Source organism: Cololabis saira, chromosome 9 (assembly GCF_033807715.1).
Source record: "Cololabis saira isolate AMF1-May2022 chromosome 9, fColSai1.1, whole genome shotgun sequence".
In the NCBI taxonomy this organism is placed as follows: Eukaryota; Metazoa; Chordata; class Actinopteri; order Beloniformes; family Belonidae; genus Cololabis; species Cololabis saira.
The window spans coordinates 15,804,934-15,825,448 of NC_084595.1; the positions used below are offsets into that span (position 1 = coordinate 15,804,934).

The following is a 20,515-nucleotide window of genomic DNA, read 5'->3' on the forward strand; positions in this document are numbered from 1 at the left end:
AATAATTAGATACTTCATTTTTTCTGTTATCTGTTGTAATCTTTTATTTAAAAATTTTAAATGTAACATTTTTGTCCCCTTTTAAGTAAAAAAATTGAATCTACAAATATGTAAAATATTACAGACGTAGAAGATGAAGATAAATATTTACATTGCAAATATATAAAAGTTGCTTGACGCCTAAGGAACACGATCTAGTTGTCCGACATATTTAATGCTTTACTTCATAACCATATTCACTAATATAGCTCTGAAATCTGGGAGAAGGAATTCAAATTAGACTTATTTTGTGTGATGAGCACTTTATTTACAAATATAATTAAAAGCTCTGACAGATTCATGCTTTCTTTAAACCTGGAAAAAAAATAAAATAAAGTGCATGCAACAATAAAGCATCATACTGCTCCGGTTTATAAGAAATACACAACTTGAGAATTGTGTAAAGCAAAAAAGAGGGGGAGAAAAAAAAAAAAGGTTTCCAATAATAAATGACTATCAGTGTCTGAGGGAGGGGGAAAAAGCACTTTTAAAAATTCTCTTCTGATTTGTGTGACAGTTAAAATACAATATGAAAATAAGTAAAAGCTCTCCATAAATCCATCTTTAGACAAAGTACAAGTCCCCCTGCCCTCCCCGTGAAGCCCTTTGTGCTAGCTGGGAGTTCACATGTCACATGGTTTAGTTTTACGTCGGCTGCCAGTGCAGAAGAATCACTACAACACACACATCGAGTAAGATGATTCAGACATCCCTCAGTAATCAAATCCCCCCGACGGAATCACATTTATTATCAGCGTACCTGTATGTACATTGTGAAATTTGTCTCTCAAAGTATCAAATTATTCAAATTTGTCCTAAAAAAATCCTGATGAATAAATACAGAAAAGCGTTGAGAGAGGCAGCGCAGATGAGCGGCTGCAGAAGGATTCGTAGCTGGATCAGTTTTAAGACCAAATCACCTCGGAGGATGTGTGGCTGCGGAGCGATTTCCCTCCTCAAACCGCCCTCGTTTGCTCTCCCTCCTCTCCATTTCCACTTCTAGTCGCACAAAAGTGTCATCATTGCACAAGAAACGAAAACACTGACTCATTATTCTTATAAAAACATGACACTTAACAGGAAGTCATCCAGCAATCATTTTTTCTTTTTGGTCATCTTGTGACACCACGAGAGGCGAGGAGGGTGGGTGGGGGGTACAGGTGGGTTTGTGGGCGGTCGGCCCTGCCGTCGGACCCCGTCGGACCGGTCCGGAGGTCTCACTGGAGCCGGCTGTGGGGCTGGTTTTTAATGCGTCTGCGTGTTTGTGTGACGGCGTCAGCGGCAGGGAGCACCTGCACCGTCAGGTCGGAGGAGAGGGCCGGCGCTCCGAGGCGGATCACCTGCCCGGGGGCCACGAGAGACGGCGGCGGCGCGACCCGCCTCATCTGTAGTCGTCCTTGGCAAAGTCCAGGGTACCCAGGTTGCCGAAGCCCAGCCGCATGCTCTCCATGTCGAAGCTGTCGATCTCCCGCTCCTGGCGCTCCAGCAGGTGTTTGATCCGGTCGGTTCGCTCCTTCTGAAGGGAAACCAGCTCCTCTTCGATCTGCGGGAAGGAACCGACAAACAAATATTCAGGGGTTAAAACCAGCCATTTATATTGGGTAGACAGTGAAAGAGATCAGATCTATAATCAGCTCAGAACTTATCTTCAATTTTAGTGCTATATATTTAGGAAATGTACTGACTGGACTGAATAAACAGGACAGATACCTCGTACAAATACCGTTAGTAGCTAGCAAAAAAGCAATAACCAGAAAATGGCTGAGTAAAGAGTCACCTACAATCCTTGAATGGATCGAAATAGTTAATGATATCTATAATATGGAACGATTGACTTTTTCTTTGACACATGCTACCAAGAAAGGTGAAAAATACTGGGAAAAATGGAAGTCCTATTTGAACCTGAAATGATATCCTGTATATGTGTTTGGTAGAAGAAATATGCCATAGTTCTTTGTATTTCCCCTCTGCACAAAAAGAACTGACTTTTGAGTTACGGAAGAATGGGAGACATTTTCCTTGGTACGGAACGCTTAGGATCTACAAGAAACAGAGTGAAGGATTTTAAATCCTCTAGCACCCCAATCGGCACACATGGACACTAAGGACCCAATATATTTAGATTAAAATGTAACCCGGACCCATCCAATCTTGTTTCTACATTATGCATTTTTTGTACACCTGTGATGACCCTGTCTGTCTTATGTTTTGTTTTTGTTGAAAAACTAAATAAAAATAAAATATATAAAAAAAAAACGAGCCATTTATATCGGATTTGTGTTTTCAGCTTCGGCCTTGAGTGCATTTAATTGGTTCTGGAGCGACGGCGTGGTTCAGCTTTTATCACAGCTGAACATGAACGAAGGCTTCGTCTAAAAGTGACCCAGCAGGACCGGGAGCAACACGAGGACCTGCTGCGTTCATACCCCGCTGGTTGGTGGGAGGTGAAGGACGAGCAACAAAACTACACTTCAAAATACTTCTTTAACACGTGAGACGACTAGAAAAGGATTTTGTGCAGCGTCGTTACCTACAGTTCAAACTCTTAAGGTTTCATGTTTAAACCTGAATTTTCATTTTCTTGGTTATTTTCTAAACCAGTGGTTCTCAAATGGGGGTACGCGTACCCCTGGGGGTACGTGAAGACACTCCAGGGGGTACGTGAGATTTTAAAATATACATATATTTAAAAAGTAGCATCCATGCGAAAATCCTTTAAAAATAAATATTTCATAAATAATTGAGGAAAATATAAGTCTAAATTCATAAAATGAATTTTATCTTCAGGAGTAGGCTATTCAACTTATTATCCTAAAACCCCAGAGTATCCCCCACACCAGGATGGTTCCACCTAACCTGTCAATCACCTGGCTTCACCTGTCAATCAGTTGGACCAACGATGGAGTCGTGGTTGAAGCATAGCAGCAATATTTTTATGTTTAATAAATCAGTTACTGATGGCACAGTGCTCTGTTTTAGGTCTTTTTTTTTTAAAAAACCAAAAGTGATTTGCGCTGGTTAGGGGGCACTTGGCTGAAAGAATATTTCACAGGGGGTCACTGAAAAAAGGTTGAGGACCACTGTTCTAAACGAAAGATGGGCTACTTTTCTTCAAACATACACAAGATAAAAATCACATGACCTCAAATATTAGATTTGGTCTGCTCGAGCTGGAGCGGACTTGTTTTTTGGGGGGGGGCGTATCAAATGTGTCCAAACAACAATGAAATGAAGCGAAGGACATGTAAGCCTTCTTCACTTAATGAAGAAAAACAAGTCAAAACATCTGTGGCTTTTATTAAAACAAACAAACAAACAAAAACCCAGAGTCATTTTGAGTTTCCCTCCTTATTTAGCGTTCAATCATTTTTCTTTGTTGGCATCTGGTTTTGTGAGGACGTTATTCGTCAAAAACGGCTGCGTAAAAGCGTACGGCTGGGTCGGACCAGCACATCAACTAATCACACGTTTATTGTGTTGGTCATGTTACAGCGTCATGTGTTTTATTGGTTTTATTTCTAAAGATGCTTCTAAACGGGTGCAGACTCGTCTCTGAACTTCTATTCATTGCAAGAGTTACAGCAGAGACACACACAAACACGCACACAAACACACACGTATCCATAGGTGCAGACAAAACGCTGAATGGCGCAATACGGCAATCTGGCAGAGTACTGAGCATGCACGGAAAACTCCAGACTCTGACCATGAACCCAACCAGAGGACAATAGTGCTCCTAAAAGCATGACATCATCCTGGTAGTGAGACCCCGGATGCCGCCAGGAGATGGCGACAAAGCACCGCCGCTCAGGCGGCCCACTCGGACCCAACAGAACTGGTTCAGGGCGGCATTTCAAAAGGTCTCCTTCTTTGTTGTCGGAGTGCTGTCTGGTAGACTGTCGTGATGACGCAGGTCACCGAGGTCGGATTTGTACTCCGCTCTTATCACATGACGGGCTGCTTTCTAACAGTCTTGTTGCCTTTGAATGAGACAAAGACTTCAAACTGAAATATATATTTTTACAAATTCATACTGCCAACATTGGCTGTCCTGCAACCGCCGAACCAAACGCAGCGCGTGCTGTTCAAATGTGGGTTTACACTCTGATAAAACGCATCTTTGTTTGTTACGCTGAGCCGTGAAGACGACACACAAGCTGAACTCTTAACTGTTAGATGTTGCACAAAAGGGATAAAAGCTGTCGTAACAAGAGAACAACAGTGTTGACGACAGATTTCATCGTGGTTATGGGTGTGTGGGAGAGAAGCGGTTGTGTGCAACCTGCAGGAAGTCGCGCCGCTGCCATCGACCCCCGCGGTGAAGGGAGTCTGTGTCTAAAAACGTCTTTTTGAGTCACCTCTCGGCGGCGGCTGTTGATGGAAATCTGTATCATCTGTGTCAGTTCGCCTAATTCTCAACGAGGTCTGGTTGCAGTTCAACTAGAACTGGTTGTATTTTCACGCTTTCGTTAGAGGTGTTACATTTGTCCGAAATATTGATGTTTTGGTTGTTCTTTTAAATGACGGCTAAAGTAGCAGATTCTGTCTTTGAAAAGCTGTAAGTTATCAATTGAACGAGTCATCTCAGGACACTCCAATTAAAAAATGACCACACTTAAAGGAGAGGGAAAAAACCCTCTTAATATAGCGAGGTGACCAATAAATAACACACTTTTTGATGGTCTTCCTTTAAATCCACTCAAATTGAATTTTTACATTTTTCTAGCCTCCAGTTTACTTAACAATATCACCTTGAAACAGAAAAAAACACCTTTAAAAAAGCCCTATAACTTGGTCTTACACCTCAAAGTACCTGATTCTGACTCATTACACGTGTGCACGTGACAACAGGAGACACTGCACACGCTCAGCGGTTCTGGAGCTAAAAGCCTCCTATGAGCGTGATCCATGAACGCACAGATCTGGAGCTAGAAAAAGAGGCATTCTCTCCAAAAAACTTGTTTGTTTAAGTCTTTTAATTTCTGTTGCGACCATATTTTTCTTTTGAAAAAGCCTGTTTTAACTTGAGTTTGCACTTGTGCTGAAAGAGCTAATTGGATCCATGGAGATGACTTAAGGTTCCAACGATAAATGAGGGAGCATTTCCTCCAGCTCTAACGTGTGGCCTCTTGCTAGCGCACCTTTTGTTCCAGGTGAGCCCGGCGCAGCGACACCTTCTGCTCCAGCTTCTGCAGCTCGCGCTCGTGCTGCGCCTCGGTCTGCATCTTGATCTTGCTCTGGTAGGCATTGAGCAGCTCCATCTCCTGCTGCAGCTGCTGCCTCAGGGCCTGACACTCGGCTTCCTGGGCCTCGTCCAGACGCAGCTGACACAGCCGACCGGGAACCGTAACGGGGGAGAGGGAGGTACAAAGGGACGGGGAGAGGTGGGGACATGGGTGAGGGGGGTGCAGAGGCAGTGGTGGGAGAAAATGTGAAGGGTAATGGGGATGGAAAGGGCATGGAAAGACGGTTCGGGAGGAGGAAAGGTGCAAAAGTTGGGGAAAGCAAATGAAAAACAATTCAATTTAAACTGTCAACTCAGCTTTCAGATATGTCCCTCACAGGATCAACACATCATCGCCTGGAAGGAAAACATCTCTCTCTGTCTACTAACCGCCTGCGAGGCCATCATCTCGTTGATGCTCTGCTCGTACTGTTCGGCCAGGATGGCCAGCTTGCGTGTCTGCTCATCCTTCAGGGCCTTCAGCACCGTCTTGTGCTCGGCCTTAGGCGTGACTTCCATCTGGTGGTGGCGCAGGGCCTTGTACTGTTTGGTCTGTACCTTACACGTGTCCTGGAACTGCTTCTTTATCTGCAGCTCCAACACCTGGCGGAACAGATGGAAATATGAGCAGAAACTCTAATAAAGTCATGTGATTTATAGCTCATCTACTCTGGCTGTGCTGAAATGGCGAACAAACTGCAGCTTAAGGTCCAATATGGTTTCAATCTCTGTTGTCCTTGAACGCAAAATACGATGTGAGAAGATGTATCTCATGTTTAGTTTGCATCAATGCTTCAGCTAAAGTAAATCATATTTTCAAAAGATTACAGACATTTCTGTTGAAACCTCTAGAAAGTTGAGAAAAAAACCCCCCAACAATTCGAGCAGATTTCTGCTCCAAACCTTTAATGGCGACTCACTTTGAGGTTCTTGGGCTGCTGCCGGAGCTCCAGCACGTGCTTGCGGTGGAGTTCCCGCTCCCGTCTGTTGTTGTACTCGATCTGGTTCTCCAGCTCCGTCTGGTGCTGCAGGCGGATCAGGTCCATCCGCAGCTTCTGCAGCGTCTTCAGCTGCCGGTGCTCCAGCTCCTGCGTGGACTCGTCGTGACGGATCAACATGGCGTGCTCCATCTCTTTCTGGGTCTTCTTCTTGTTCAGCTCCTTGGCGGACCAAGAGGACAGAGGAATGTGACATCATATTTTTGCTCGCAGAAATACATTTCTCAGTTCATCTTTCCCGGCTTTGCCGTTATCAACAGCTGAGTACCACACATTAAATATTTTCTATTCAATTTTTCATTTAAACGCTCATTGAGTTTGCGTATTTTCCCACAGGAAGCTTTTGGACCCTGTAAGACTTCCTGCAGATTTGTGGTGCACAACAGCTTTTCAGATTATTACATTATTAGTGTGCTTTGTTTCCTTCTAATCTTCTTACAGAACAATGACAGTAATCATCGCAGATAGACTGTTGTTTGAGGAGAAAATCTCTCCGTGGACAATGTCACCTTCTCCTAAAACAATAACAACTTGTAATAAAAACCAGAGTTTTTACTTGAATTCAAACTCTGAAGTTGGATATTCATGGCTTGCTCAGCCAGTGAACGTAACAAGGACTAGGTTATGGTTGGTTTAGTTGCTTATTGGCGGTTTATCCCTCCACACCTCACGTAGCTGTTCCTGCTCCACGTCATGCTTCTTGATCATGACTTTGCGCTTGAAGCCGCGGCAGTTCCTGTCGTAGAAGACCCGTTGCTGGTTCAGGAGATGGGCCTCCTCCTCGGCCTGCGAATGCTGCATGTTCTCCTTGTGCTTGGACAGACGCTCCTGCTTCTCCTTCTTGGGTGTGCTGTGGTCTTCGTTCATCTCCTGAGAACGGGTCAACATTCAAAGAAAGGATGGCGACAATCAGAGTTGGGACAGACGGGGGAAATAATATACATCTAGGAAGTGGTTGAAGAGCATTAAGCTTTAATATAAAAGTCCACATTATCAAGTGTTTGCACTGGGAGCTGATGGTAAACTCTGGCTGACCCTTCGTGTTGGCATATGTCTTCTTTAGCCCAAGTAAAGTTGGGAGAAATAAAACAAAACAAAATCTGCCAATTATTCCCCCTCACGGTAGGAACGCTCTCTCTTTTTCATGGGCTTTAAGGTAATCTACAATTCGCACTAATGCACTTAACACTTGAGCCTGATCCCTGATCTCGGTGGAGTCTAATTCCATTGTAGCCCCCAGTTGGTGGGAAATATCTCACCCTGCCAGCAATACTTTCTTTCAACTGTGCTGACCTAATTTTGGTCACTTATCTTGTAACCGACAACACAATGTGTCCCACTCCCAACCCACGATCGGCTTTTCTGCAGACTCCCTTTCAGAACTGTGGAGGCACAGAAAAACGATCCAGTGTGCGTATGGATTCATGGCCGTCCGTGCTTGTGTGCATGTGTTTGTGTGCACGTGTTTGTGTGCATACATGGGAAGGTACATTGTAAGTAGGCTGAGTGACTCAACAGAACTTTGACTTCAGTGGTTCTGAGCGAGTATGTTTGTGTGTAGGAGGGGTGACTCAACAGTAAACAGCACCCCGGACCATGTTTTACACATGAGAGAGGCGTACAAAGACATTGGCCTGAGGAGGAAACCGACAAACACAACAAACCTCCTTAATCTTCTCCTTGCAGAGTTTGTACTGCTTCTTCTGATTATCCAGAAAAGTGGTCAGCTCCTTCTTCTGCTGCGCCACGATCTGCTGCTGGAACTTCTTCTCATCCGTGAGCGTCGTCTTCATCTGGAAGACGCGACACACAGGGAATAATGGCTGATAATTAGCTGTTTGATTAGCCCGGAGGCCTTTGGTGGGAACAATACATTCAAGAATAAAAACGTAGAAGATGCTACCTACAGTCTGCTGTTGCTTGGACAGTAAATCCCTCATTTTAAAGCAGAAAGATCCCCCAAATCCTACGATTTACCACTTAATGGATGAAACATTTTCAAATGCATCATACCATGTCAAATAGATTAACTTTGGTATTTGTTTCAGTACAGGATAGAGGAAAACATGGGGAGCCAAAGATGATCTATTTGGAGTTATAGCAGGAATTATTCACAAGTTATAACACATTTGTTTTCTTTAATAACATCAGAGACAGTTAAAAATTCTAGGCTGGTTAATTGGAAGAACCTTATTTGCTAAATATTCTCCTTTCAAACGGGTGGCAGGCCTAACTTGCTAAACTGTGAGTTTCTGTGGCTGCTCAGACCTGCATGCTTGTCTATATGTACAGAGTATATTATCTCCTCGGCTGGACCGGCGCGCTGCTGCTTATCACAGAGATACGCAGCTTGTTTTTCAGAGCGTGATATTCTGTGACCCACTTCTGCCCCTGTGCTTCAACATGTGCATCATTGGGTGGCAGCAGTGTTTAAGTTTCTAGCAACATTTTTTCCTTCTGATCTAATGTTTTGCATTGTATGCCTTTAATATTTTGGTTTTGCCCAATAGTAGCTGCTAAGGGCTCAATAAATATCGCAAATAGTGAAGGGGAAAGAGGACAACCCTGTTTGGTACCTCTTTGTAAGTTAAAGCTTGTTGAAATTTGATCGTTTGTCCTTACACATGCCTTGGGAGAGCTATATATCCAAATTTGTGTAAAGTTACCAATAGAAATTTTCAATTTACCCGATCAAATGCCTTTTTTGCGTCTAGAGATATAAATGTAGTTTCCTGTTTATTGATATTCGAATGATCTATAATATTAAGTAATCTAGGAGTATTAGTAGAGGAGTGTCTACCCTTAATAAAGCCTGTTTGATCTGGGTGTATAATAGAAGGGGTCATTCTTTTCAGACGTTTGGAAAGAGCTTTGCTGATTATTTTGAGATCTACATTTATAAAGGGACATTGACCGGTAGCTCGATGGGAGTGTAGGATCCTTATCTGGTTCCAATAGAAGACTAATATTAGCAGAGTTCATATTTGAACATTTATTTCGAACTTTTATTCTCCTTAATTTTTAAGATAATTTTATAAAATGTTGGTGCTAATATGCTCCACAATTCCCTTTTTGGTTGGAAAGGCATCTGGGCCTGGCGCTTTATTGTCGGGCATATGCTGGAGAGCTTTATGGAGTTCCCCCATTGAGAGTGGTGAATCTAAATTCGTAACCTGCTCTTGATGCAACTTTGGCAGGTTGATTTTTCCAAGAAACTGATCAATGCAACATCAACATTTTTTCCCAAAGCACACAAAGTCGGTTTGAACGCGTTGACGAGCGTTCAAACCGAGTCCAGTCACGGTTTCTCCTGCAAACGCTCGTCCAACCGGTTTGTAACACGGTGCATGCAGGTCGGAGTGTTAGTCGGTTAAATAACTTGGGGAATCACTGCGCTTATGCGTCCGCTGGGGCCCCGTGACCCCCGTCACCCGACGGCTCAGGACCCCCACCTCTTTGTCGGTGTGCACCGCGTGCCGCTTGGCCAGCTTCTCCAGCTCGATGTAAGCGTTGTTGGCCTGCGTCTCCACCTCCTTCTGCAGCTTGAGCCGGTGCTCGTCCATCTCCGCCTTCAGCTTGTTCTCCAGGGCGATCAGCTGCTTCTGGTGCTGCCGCCGCATGCGCTTGTAGCCCGACATCTGCTCCCGCAGCTCACTTTCCTGCTCATGCTCGTGGATCTGTTTGGTCACCTGCGAGATCACACCACTGCAATATCAGCTTTTTGATCGGAGCACATAAATAAATACAACTGAAAAGATGTCATGCACAAAAAAGAAAAAACAGGTGGGATGGGATTGAAAAGAAGACCCATCATAATTTTCTACGGGTTATAATTTCCAAAAAGATCCGATGATAATTAATCTTTTGCAGAGGTAAGACAATCAGAGGAAAAACCACAGAAAACATCAAGAATTTCACCAGTAGAACCAGAGAAAAGCTCTTTCATTAGACACCTGTAGATACTCACTGCATAGAACTGGCAGAACAGAACAGGTTAATCCAGATGGAGTTATTATAACATGATCACAGAGCAGCTACAGGTATAATCTTAAATGAAGTCCACACTCCAACACTTTGGTTCAACTAAAACCTCCACCGGATGCACCAACCTGAGCACAGAAAGGGTTCTCCACGTCTAGATAGTAGTCGCTCCGCATCTTCTCATAACTTCCACCTGAACTCCTCAGGCCAAACATGATGGCGACTTTAGCCAAGTGCAACAGCATCCAGGGACCTTGTACAGCATCCTCTGCCCGACAGAACCCTGCCCGAGCTCCGATACCACCCCGAGACCCCCCCACCCCCTCCCCCTGTACTGGACGCTGAACCCCCTCCCTCTCTGTGGTCTGTGGCTGGCGTTCCTGGGCACGCAGCGGCCGAGGCAGACGTGTGAACTGTGAATGAGGCAGGCCGACTCCGCGGGCCAACAAGAGCACAGTGCGGCTTTTTAGTGAGGCTAACGCTAAGCGGCGGACAGCAGGTGGGTCACATGAATACCTCATTGAGAAAGAGTGAGAGAAGTTGGAGGAGGAGGAGGGCGGGCGGGGGGGTCAGAGAGGAGAAGGCCCAGAGATGAGGGGGAGGGAGGGTGGGCGCAGAGAAGAAACAGCAGATGGAGAAAGACTGGGAGAGTTAAACGGGAAAAGAAAAAAAACTAAAATCAGAAGAGTTACGGGGGGGGGGGGGGGGGGGGGGTTGGTAATAGGTGGACATTGAGCTCCCCTTTGCCTTAATCTGTGTTGAATCAATACCCCTACTGTAATAGAGCCTCCCAATCCTAGTCACTTGCTTCTCTGCCACCCTCCATTGCTGCCACAAAGGGCCAAGTCACATCATGTGACGGCCTCTTTCACACAAGGCTCTGGGACGGGAAAGGAGATCATATTCAGGGGGAGGAGGGGGCATCCAGGCTAAAGGTGAACCAGATCAGTGGGAACTGAGCAGCTGAATTCTTTTTTTTTTTTTTTTTTTTGTGCTTATTTTTTGCAAGGTAGTCATTTCAGAAAAACGTGCAACGTGAAATAAACCCAATCTGCTTAACGGAAGAATTCTCTCGCCAGAGCCGACTGACGCTTTGAGGCGCCATAAGTAGGTCGAGCACAAACAAACAGCCTCCTTACATTTTTGTTTGAATTGAATTAATAGCAGTAATGCACTTAGGGAGGCGTACAATGCGCGCTCTGTTTCCACCAGGTGTTTGGTGGCAGTGAGAATAGACCGACCCGCTCCGCCTCTCTACAACCAATCAGGAGCATCACAATTCTTCCTTCATGGTAACACATTTCGTCATACACGAAACCTTCCTGAAAGAAATCTGATATTGCAATTTGTATGATATTATTTTCTCTATGTTTTTATGCTAAACCAGGAGATGAAACAAGAGTGACTGTATTGTGACATACGGTGGAGTCGTCTGGCTGAAAGACAGAAGCAAAAAAAAAACCTCCACAGACCCTCCTTGTTTCTTGTCCCGTTCTTGGGGAGATGCACATGTGAGGGGCTAAGCGCTCCCGTCGTTAACAACATAACTGCAACACAGATGCCATTCAAGCACATTCCTGAAAGTTGTCCATTTTAGCAGTTAACCAGAAAGAGCTGGCAGATGGGACGGAGCGTGTTTTGATGCGTTTTTACATTTTATTGTGATCAGCCGGCAGCAAACAGGCCGTCAGGTCGCGACTTGCAGCCGAGCAGCTGAAGATGTCAGGCTGCAGAAGAGAAAAGGACTGCAGAGCCGTGTTGTTACACCGATGATACCAGTTATGTCTCCCATCCTCACTTTGCATCAAATCTTTTTCAGATTTCGTCATCTTCATGCATTAAAGAAAAAAAACAAAAACATTATAAATTATATATATGTGTGTACAGTACAGACCAAAAGTTTGGACACACTTCCCCATTTGTTTGAATGAAAAGGTGTGTCCAAACTTTTGGTCTGTACATATTTTATATTATATATATATATATATATATATATATATACATATATATATATATACATACATATATATATATACACATACACAGGGCCGCCGCAAGGGGTGTGCGAACCGTGCGACCGCACGGGGCCTCGCGCCCCAAGGGGCCTCGCGCTACTGGCCGTTTTTTTTTTTTTTTTTTTTTTTTCAAAAAAATTTTTTTTTCGTTTTTTTTTCTTCCTTTTTTCCCTTATAAATATCAACAGTCACGTTCCATTACAGACCTAAATGTGTAATAGTCTGTGCATATCAATAAATATATGTATATGCAATGATGCGCGTGTCTGTTGTTCAATACAACTGATCAGACCAAGCGCAGACACAAGCTGCTCTGATCCAGACGGTGGAGTTGGAACAAACTGTCACACAATGTCGAGAGAACGAGACAGATTCAGGAAATTTCCATCAGGGGATGAAAAAAGAAAAAAACTAAAGAAAATGGAAGAGTTTAATGCCTCTCTGAAAGGCTCGTTTGATAAATTTGTTACAAAAATCACCGAACCGACCGGGTCTCAAGCAGCCGTGGGGCCCCGCGTCGAGGCAAGCCCAGATGATGATGAGGCAGGGGAAGGTATCCAGTATTTTGATAATTGGAGAGTTAAAATTGCGCATATAGACACCCGATGCGACCCGAAAAACCCAAAAATGTTGGGCCCCCCTCAGCCATTTCGCACAGGGCCTCGCAAATCTCCCAGACGGCTCTGTATATACATGTATACATACACGTCTACCAGAAAGCTATGTTTTACAACTACTCTCTCCACTCTATCTGCAATATCTTCCAGCCTCTTCAGTTTGACCCGTTCCTAGTGTGATGTTATCTCCTGTACTTCATCTTCTCGAGTGTATTTTTAATTTCACTGAAGATGGTTGTGGATTTTCTTTTTTCTCGTCTAGATTTCAGTGTTTCTGTCTCACCTCTGTTCATCCACGTTTCTCTACAGCTGCTGTTTCTCTGCCACCACATCTCCAGTGTCTGTTTATATATTTATTGCACTCAGCCTTTAGTATTTCCTTTAATCACTATAATTTATCTTTGTTCAAAAATTTCCTTTTTGTCGGTCAGGAATTTGTTCCCTGTTTTTGTGAGAGTGGAGTCTCCATTGGAACTATGATTTTTCCCTCTCTGATTACACAATCTTGTTCCGTCACGTTTGTTGTTCTCCCTGTTCCTTCCTAACGATCCATCACACCTCACCATCTGGATACCTCACGCGCCCCTCCCACTCTCTCTTTGTCTACCTGCCTTCAGTCTCCGCGACTCGAGGCCGATCTGAGGACGCCTGCGCTCGGCAGAAAAAGATGATGTCATCTCTTTCAGCGCCGGCAGGCAGGACTGGCGCTTCACTACAGTCAAGCGTTACAGGATGAGTCCTCATTTAAAGACAGATAGCCTCGATTACACCCAGTGTGGTCTGACTTTGATTTTGTAAAATATGTTTGCATAGAACTCTCAAATGTTTATTTACCAGAGAGATGACAGAAAACCTCAAGAGAAGGACACACTTACCTGTCTATTGTGAATTCAAATAGATTTCTTTAACCACAAATTTTATGTTTCCTGTTAAGTTTTCTCAGTGATAATTAAGAGAGAAGACTGGCCAGGGTTTTATTTGTCACCACATTCTTAAAGGTGTACGATTTTCCTTCATGTCCCATAATGTGACATGAAATAAAACTTTGATACTGTACAACAGAAATGCAAAACGCTCAGCTGGATTTACACAATGTCATTATTGTTTATGTCACGGCAAGTCAGAAAAAAAAGATGCATGCATTTAAAACTAAACAGAGGAAAGATTAAGGTTCCCAGCATACACATCCTGTGACGGTTAGAAGCTTATGCTCCAGTCAAGGACAGCATGAGGACGGACACACGGACACACACAGACACGGACACACACTTCACGTATTCTAACCTGACAGCAGAAGAAATTCGCAATTAAAACCAATGGGTCGTGCATAGGTAAACACACACACACACACACACACACACACACACACACACACACACTTCCATACACCAAAGCGACTTTCTAGTTACTAGAGCTGGTTTCCATGACAACAGACATGGAGGGAGAGTGAGAGGGAGACAGGGAAAGAGAGACACAGAAAGAAAAGCAGGAGAATTTAACCCCCCCCTCATCCTCAGATCCAAGTATTGAGTCGCATCCGAGAATGATGTATTAACAAATGCAGGAGGGGAATAAAAATAAAAGGTGGGGAGGGAGAACGTGGCGGTAAAAGAGGAGACAACAAAGGAGTGAATGAAAGGAGAAAGTCGAGAGATCCGTGGCAGACGGCGGACTAGAAGTGTAGAGCGCAGGCAAAGATCCAGACAAAACGAGGAAGTGATGGAAACAATCGCATCAGAAGGTGGTTTAAGTTCATATCTTCTTTTTGTGCTACCTTTAAAAACATCAGTTTGTTCAAACATGCACGGAGGCATCGTGCCGAGACTCAGCTCCCCATCTAACTCATCCACCGACAGGTCTTAACAGAAAGAAACAAAAGAATGCCCCCTCTGCGTCTTCATATGCTGCTAAAGCAAACTTGAGAGTAGGGCTGCACGATTCTGGACAAAATGAGAATCACGATTTTTTTTGCTTAGAATTGAGATCACGATTCTCTCACGATTTTTTTCCAATATAAAATGTATTGCACTTATTACTTTAACTTTGCAACAGCTGAACAAAAATATAATAACAATAAACATTTCTTGTCTTCTTTACACAAACCTTTGAATAATTTAAACAATAATAACAATTTTGAACAATATATTTGTTCCTCCCTGAGTTGAACACCCTTTCAGAAAGGGGACTTGTAACAGATCCTGTAGTTCTGAGGCAACAAATTATTCCTTTGGCTGGGATGAACCCCCCATTGCCCTTTGCTGCTATTAAGAAGCTGCCGATACAAAAGGTTAACGTTACAAAAAATATGATGGTGCCTGATAAAAGACTGGCATCAACTTTGTAACAGCTGACATTGATCATAAAAACAATAAACATCCAAAAAAAAAAAAAAAAAAAAAAAAATTTAAATCGTCGTCATTTGGAAATGAGATTGCGTTCAAGCATGAATCGAGATCGCAATTTTTTAACGATTAATCGTGCAGCCCTACTTGAGAGTATACGGCTCCTGCAAGAGGAATTCCTGCCTATTTCTTTCAAAGTCTTTCAAACCAAAATTTCATTTAAAAAAGGGACTAATTCAATAGACTGAATATCATAAAATCCTTAATATTTTTTAGAGCCTCAAATAAAACACAGGCTTGACTCAAGCCGACGGTTCTTCTTTCATTCTTGAAGACGCTTGTCCTTCCACCCAGAGAGAAACGTACCAGTGAGGCGGACTTGATGGTGGAGAAGTGGCCCTGGTTTTTGTAGCTCTGGGCCTGACTGCTCTTGTCGGAGGAGGCCGGTCTCAACTCTGGTCTGTGGTCTCTGTGGAGGCCGTCATCCCAGTTATACTGGTGGTCCTGTGTCAAAAACAACAAGGAGAAACATCTTATGTCATTCACAAAAGTGTTGGTGAAAACGGGGGAATTGGAGGACACGTCTCACTGAAAACTGTGCCAGAATTTCAATTCTTCCTCGTAGTTCAGCCGGATTTTTAAATAACAGAACAGAATCCCCCTGCTGATCTTCAAACCTCAAAAAGGAGCTGTTGGCTAAAACATTGTCAAATATAACCTAACAAAACACAATGAAACAAAGAGCCAACACTCTCGTTCAAGCTGGAGCATTTGTGGAAGTCTGGGGACCAAGGAGTTGATTCCCGAGAACAGACACTTCATCAGCGTCTGAAAAACAATGTGTGTCCCTCTCAACTGTTCCCAGCTCAGCTCCTGGACCCGGAACAGCACACTGGCTGTCTGCTCATTAAATGACAACCATTCATGCACCGTCAAGACACAAAGAGCAGTTCAAGAGCGCAAACGACCGAAGTGACAGCCTTCTCCGTACTGATTTTAAGGTCACACAAGATATTCTTTAAGAATGTCAGATGTTGTGTTGAACTGTGTGTACCAGACGATGTGCAAAATGACAGAAACGTAAGCACGGCCTTGGTTCTGAAGTGTGGACAAAGTCAATGACTGTTTCCATGCACTCAATAACCCTTTTAAAACCCGAATATTGGCAATTACCCGAATTTGCACGGCCATGTAAACACCAATAACCCCTTTGAATAACCCGAATTTGCTCATATTCCGGTTTTTAAAAACCTGAATATGACCCTTGGGTTACTCCTTTTAAAACCCGAATATTCGGTCGTGTAAACGCCAAACGGGATATCATGAATATAATGGATAATGAATGAACAAATGAACAAATTCATGTTATAATGGATAACATGAATTTGTTTTCTGCACATGCTCTTTTCGCAAGGAATCCTGGTCTTTTGAGTCCAGGAAGTTCTTATAAACACGGAGAAACACAAGACCACGCCACACTTTTGAAGTGAGGAGACTAATCACTTCATAAACGTAATGAAGGATATGAACATTTTGGCATTTGTAGAAAGTACAGGGATAGCGAGATTTACAAGAAGGTGAACGAAAAGTTGCGCGAAGCAGCATTTGTTTTGAATTTGGATACAGGAAGAAGAAGCGGAAATGATGCTAATTGCGTCATCACGTTCTCCACGCGTCGCTGATTTGATTGGGATATCCCAAATGATTAATTACCATGTATACCATGTGTACCCTGTTTGCTCACGCATGTAAACGGAATATTCCGAATGTTTCAGTAACCGGAATATTAGCAATAACCCGAATTTTGACTGCATGTAAACGTAGTCAGTGATGAAGCCATAAGCAGTGAAGGGGGTGTTTGCAGCCATGTTTCCTTTCAATTTATAAAGTGCACGGTTATTAACTCAGAGGGAAGTGTCTGCTTTGCTGACCTAAAAATGTTGATTATGCTTACTAACTTTATGTTGAACCTTTTATAGGTCAATCCTGGGGATGGTTGTTATTATTGCCACAAAGTGTTTGTTGTCCTTCAGTCATGTGCTTGTCAGGTCATCTCAAAGGCCTGACTTGAAGTAAAACAAGATTTTGGGTGAACAAACAACTGATTTAGTAGATATTTGAATTTGGACACTTGTGAAGCCCTAATAGAAGAGTATAGATGTATGTGGTGGTGTACAATCTTTAAATACTTAAAAAGGAACTTCAGGTAATGTTAAATGAGCCCTATCATACAAAACATTTTGGGACCCAGAACTTCCCAGTCCTCATTAATGACTTGTTGGGCGCATCATTAGTTGTTCTCCAGACCTGAACGCCACTTCGTCTTCACCCCTGACATTTACCTTTTTGGTGTGTGCGGCGGAGTCCAGGGTGCTGCTGTAGTCCTGTGGGTGCATCATGGTCATGTCAGAGCAGCTGTCGTCCAGCACCTCCTGCATGCTGTTCACACTGCTGCTCTGGCTGCCCGTGCTGACGGAGGTGCTGGGGATGGAGTGGTTGCTGCCCAGGCTGTTCATCTTACAGCTGGCCGCCTCGCTGTCCTGCAGGTGAGCGTAAACGCACACTTACACCCATGAACGTGACAAAGAAGTCACATCACTGAAATATACGCAGACTATTATTTCCACACACACATTTAAAAAAAATCACTTTAACACAGTGGAGATAGATATAACCAGTACTCGAGTTTAGGGGGGATGAGGGGGGATGGCATCCCCCCTGAAATAAAAACGGTCAAAATCATCCCCCCTGTAAAACTGCCACCCCCCCTTTCCATCCCTTATGTCATTTCATCAATGAATGTTGTTTTACTGCTATTTCAACATTTAGAGTCATCACCAGAAAAATAACAGCAGAAAAATAACTTATTTGACAATTTTCACCTGTTTTGAGTAAATTTTCACTTGAAATAAGTAGAAAAATCTGCCAGTGGGACAAGATTTATCTTCTCATTACAAGCAAAGAAATCTGGTTCCACTGCCAGATTTTTCTAATTTTAAGTGAAAATCTACTTGAAGCAGGTGAAAATTGTTGTTTTTTCCAGTGATGAGTCTTGTTTTAAGTGCAATGAGATTTTTTTTTACTAAAATGAGACATTTTAACAAGAAATAAGACAAATATTCTTGTTAAGATTTTGAGTTTTTGCAGTAATCCATTTTACTTATCCTGTGAAGGACAGAGTCATATTGATAAGTTCAGAAAATTGTTTTTTATTTTTGTGTTTTGATGTAAGCCCAGTGGATATTTAAAGCTTACAGAAGGCTGCATTTAACTGCTGATATGTCATTCCTGCAGTATTTCTGCAGGTGTTTTGGTCAGTGCTATTATTTGTATTGTATTATTTGTAATCAGCACAAATTATCTGTCCCCATATGATAAAATCCACCATCCCCCCTGATTATTTTTTACAACTCGAGTAATGGATATAACCTTCAGATGAGTCACAAGAAATGACGTATTAATTGCTAATTACCAAATTTGGGTTGTTCTCCCGTGTCAACACTTTATGCACATATCTAGATTTCGATTTGAAATCTACTGAGTAGGACTACAATAAACTAAAAGAGAGAAAGGGATCATGTTTCAGCATTCAGTCTAAATGTCCACGTGAAAGCAGAAAAGCAGGCTTAGCACTTGTCTTGCTGCAGTGATGTCTGCATCGCATGGAGCAGGATGACATCATTTGATGCTCTTATTGCCCTTTCCCTCTACCTTAGAAAAAAAAAGGCAAACCCTGGGACATTTTCATCTCTCTGCCAGTCAACTACAGCTGCAGAAGAAAGCTCCTGTTTGCTGTCAGTTTTGTGTTATTTTAACAGAAAATCTCTAAATCAGCTAAGACGGCCACTTCGTGATGCTGACACGATTCTTTTAGAACCATGACAAGTATCTAGTCCTCAGCTTTTGTCTGAAATACTCAAATGTGGGCTGTAGATGGCAACATGTACATGAAAATCACTTAACTTGCACTCCAGGAGTGTTTTTTAGATATCTCAATGGCCAAACAATGAATAGATAGCAGGCACAGTAACAAATCATAACATTTTTGATTCAAGTGTGAGTTTGCAGAGGAAAGAAAAAGAAAAATACAAATAAGAAAACCATCTTTTTAGGGTGACAATGTGGTTTAGACTGAAGCTGAACTTCTTTCATCTCATGCATTTGTTTGACATCTGCCCTCCTTATATTTCACCCTAACCCGCTCCTCCTCCCACCTCCTCCTCCTCCTGGCTTTCTCCCATGAGTCCGTTGTGTTTCTCCTGATAAAGAATCTTCTTCATCTTGCGGTACTGCAGGTTGTCCAGCTCACGCACTGCATCCTTGGTCCTCTGGATGAGGTCAATGAGAATGCGTGGCGAGCGTTCCCGACGCACAAAATCATGCTGGACGGGAACAAAAAGGGAAAACATGGGTTAAGTCTTTTTTTTCACAGTTATATGCATCAGACAACAACTATTTTGTTCCTATCTGAACTTTATGGGTTTTAATAGGTGCAAGGTGGCACATCATCTTATTCAATCATTTAATGGACGCTTGTCATGTCGCCTCTTGCATTTATGTCATTGTTTTTTTAATGTCATAGTACTTGTTTCAATCATATCAGTTCATCCTATTATCAATAGCAAAAGTATTGTAGTTAAAAGACCTTATAAGTTTAGGGCAGCATTTTCATCTGTCCAGAGTTGTATTTCAGAGAGCACCACAAGCGTGACGGACACTAGAGGGCGCCTGTATGTTGCTCAAGCTTTCCCCGGAGTCTTGGTGCTCCACATCCCCATCTGCACTCATTACACGGCGTCTGAGAAAGATCGCCCATAAAAATCAATTTTCATAAATACTATTAATCCTTTTTATTTCAATTAAACCCTGCCTTATATTTGCCTTGTTGTCGAGTTAATGACAAAACAAAAATTAATCACAATCAAGAAAAAAATAACAGCCATTGAATAATAAACTAATAATTACCTAAGAGGTTTTAGACCCCCCCCCCCCCCCCTCATGCGTTTAAACCAATCAACATTAACCTCTCTCGTAATCTTAAAGGTAGACTGATGAATTAATCACAGCGTCAGGAAATGGAAAGTAAAATTATGACCCTTTTAAAAAAGGTAAATGAAGGTAAATTCATTCCTTTCACCAAATCTGTGCAGCCATGAAAAACCTAAAGTCAGATTAAGATTCCTGCAGAAAGAGATCATGTTTTACACTTTCTTGATTTGTGACCTGAGCCTGACTGATTCTTAAATGAGATTAAATGGAGTTGCAATTTGGTGGATGTTGCAGGTCGACCGTCATACGT

General features: G+C 42.9%; 1 protein-coding gene across 4 annotated transcripts in view; it reads right to left on the bottom strand.

The window, feature by feature from the left end:
• Positions 1-282: 282 nt before the first annotated feature.
• Positions 283-20,515, bottom strand: part of taok3a (TAO kinase 3a) — a 76,563-nt gene continuing 56,330 nt past the window's right edge. For all 4 annotated transcript variants that reach the window (XM_061730545.1, XM_061730544.1, XM_061730548.1 and 1 more), the window contains 10 exons: positions 19,431-19,598; positions 17,559-17,756; positions 15,583-15,720; positions 9,714-9,950; positions 7,926-8,054; positions 6,928-7,131; positions 6,184-6,423; positions 5,654-5,866; positions 5,181-5,363; positions 283-1,582 (listed from right to left, as the gene is read on the bottom strand). In XM_061730545.1, the coding sequence (XP_061586529.1) occupies positions 1,421-1,582; positions 5,181-5,363; positions 5,654-5,866; positions 6,184-6,423; positions 6,928-7,131; positions 7,926-8,054; positions 9,714-9,950; positions 15,583-15,720; positions 17,559-17,756; positions 19,431-19,598 (1,872 nt within the window). In that variant the 3' untranslated portion in view covers positions 283-1,420. The remainder of the gene's footprint in view (positions 1,583-5,180; positions 5,364-5,653; positions 5,867-6,183; positions 6,424-6,927; positions 7,132-7,925; positions 8,055-9,713; positions 9,951-15,582; positions 15,721-17,558; positions 17,757-19,430; positions 19,599-20,515) is intronic.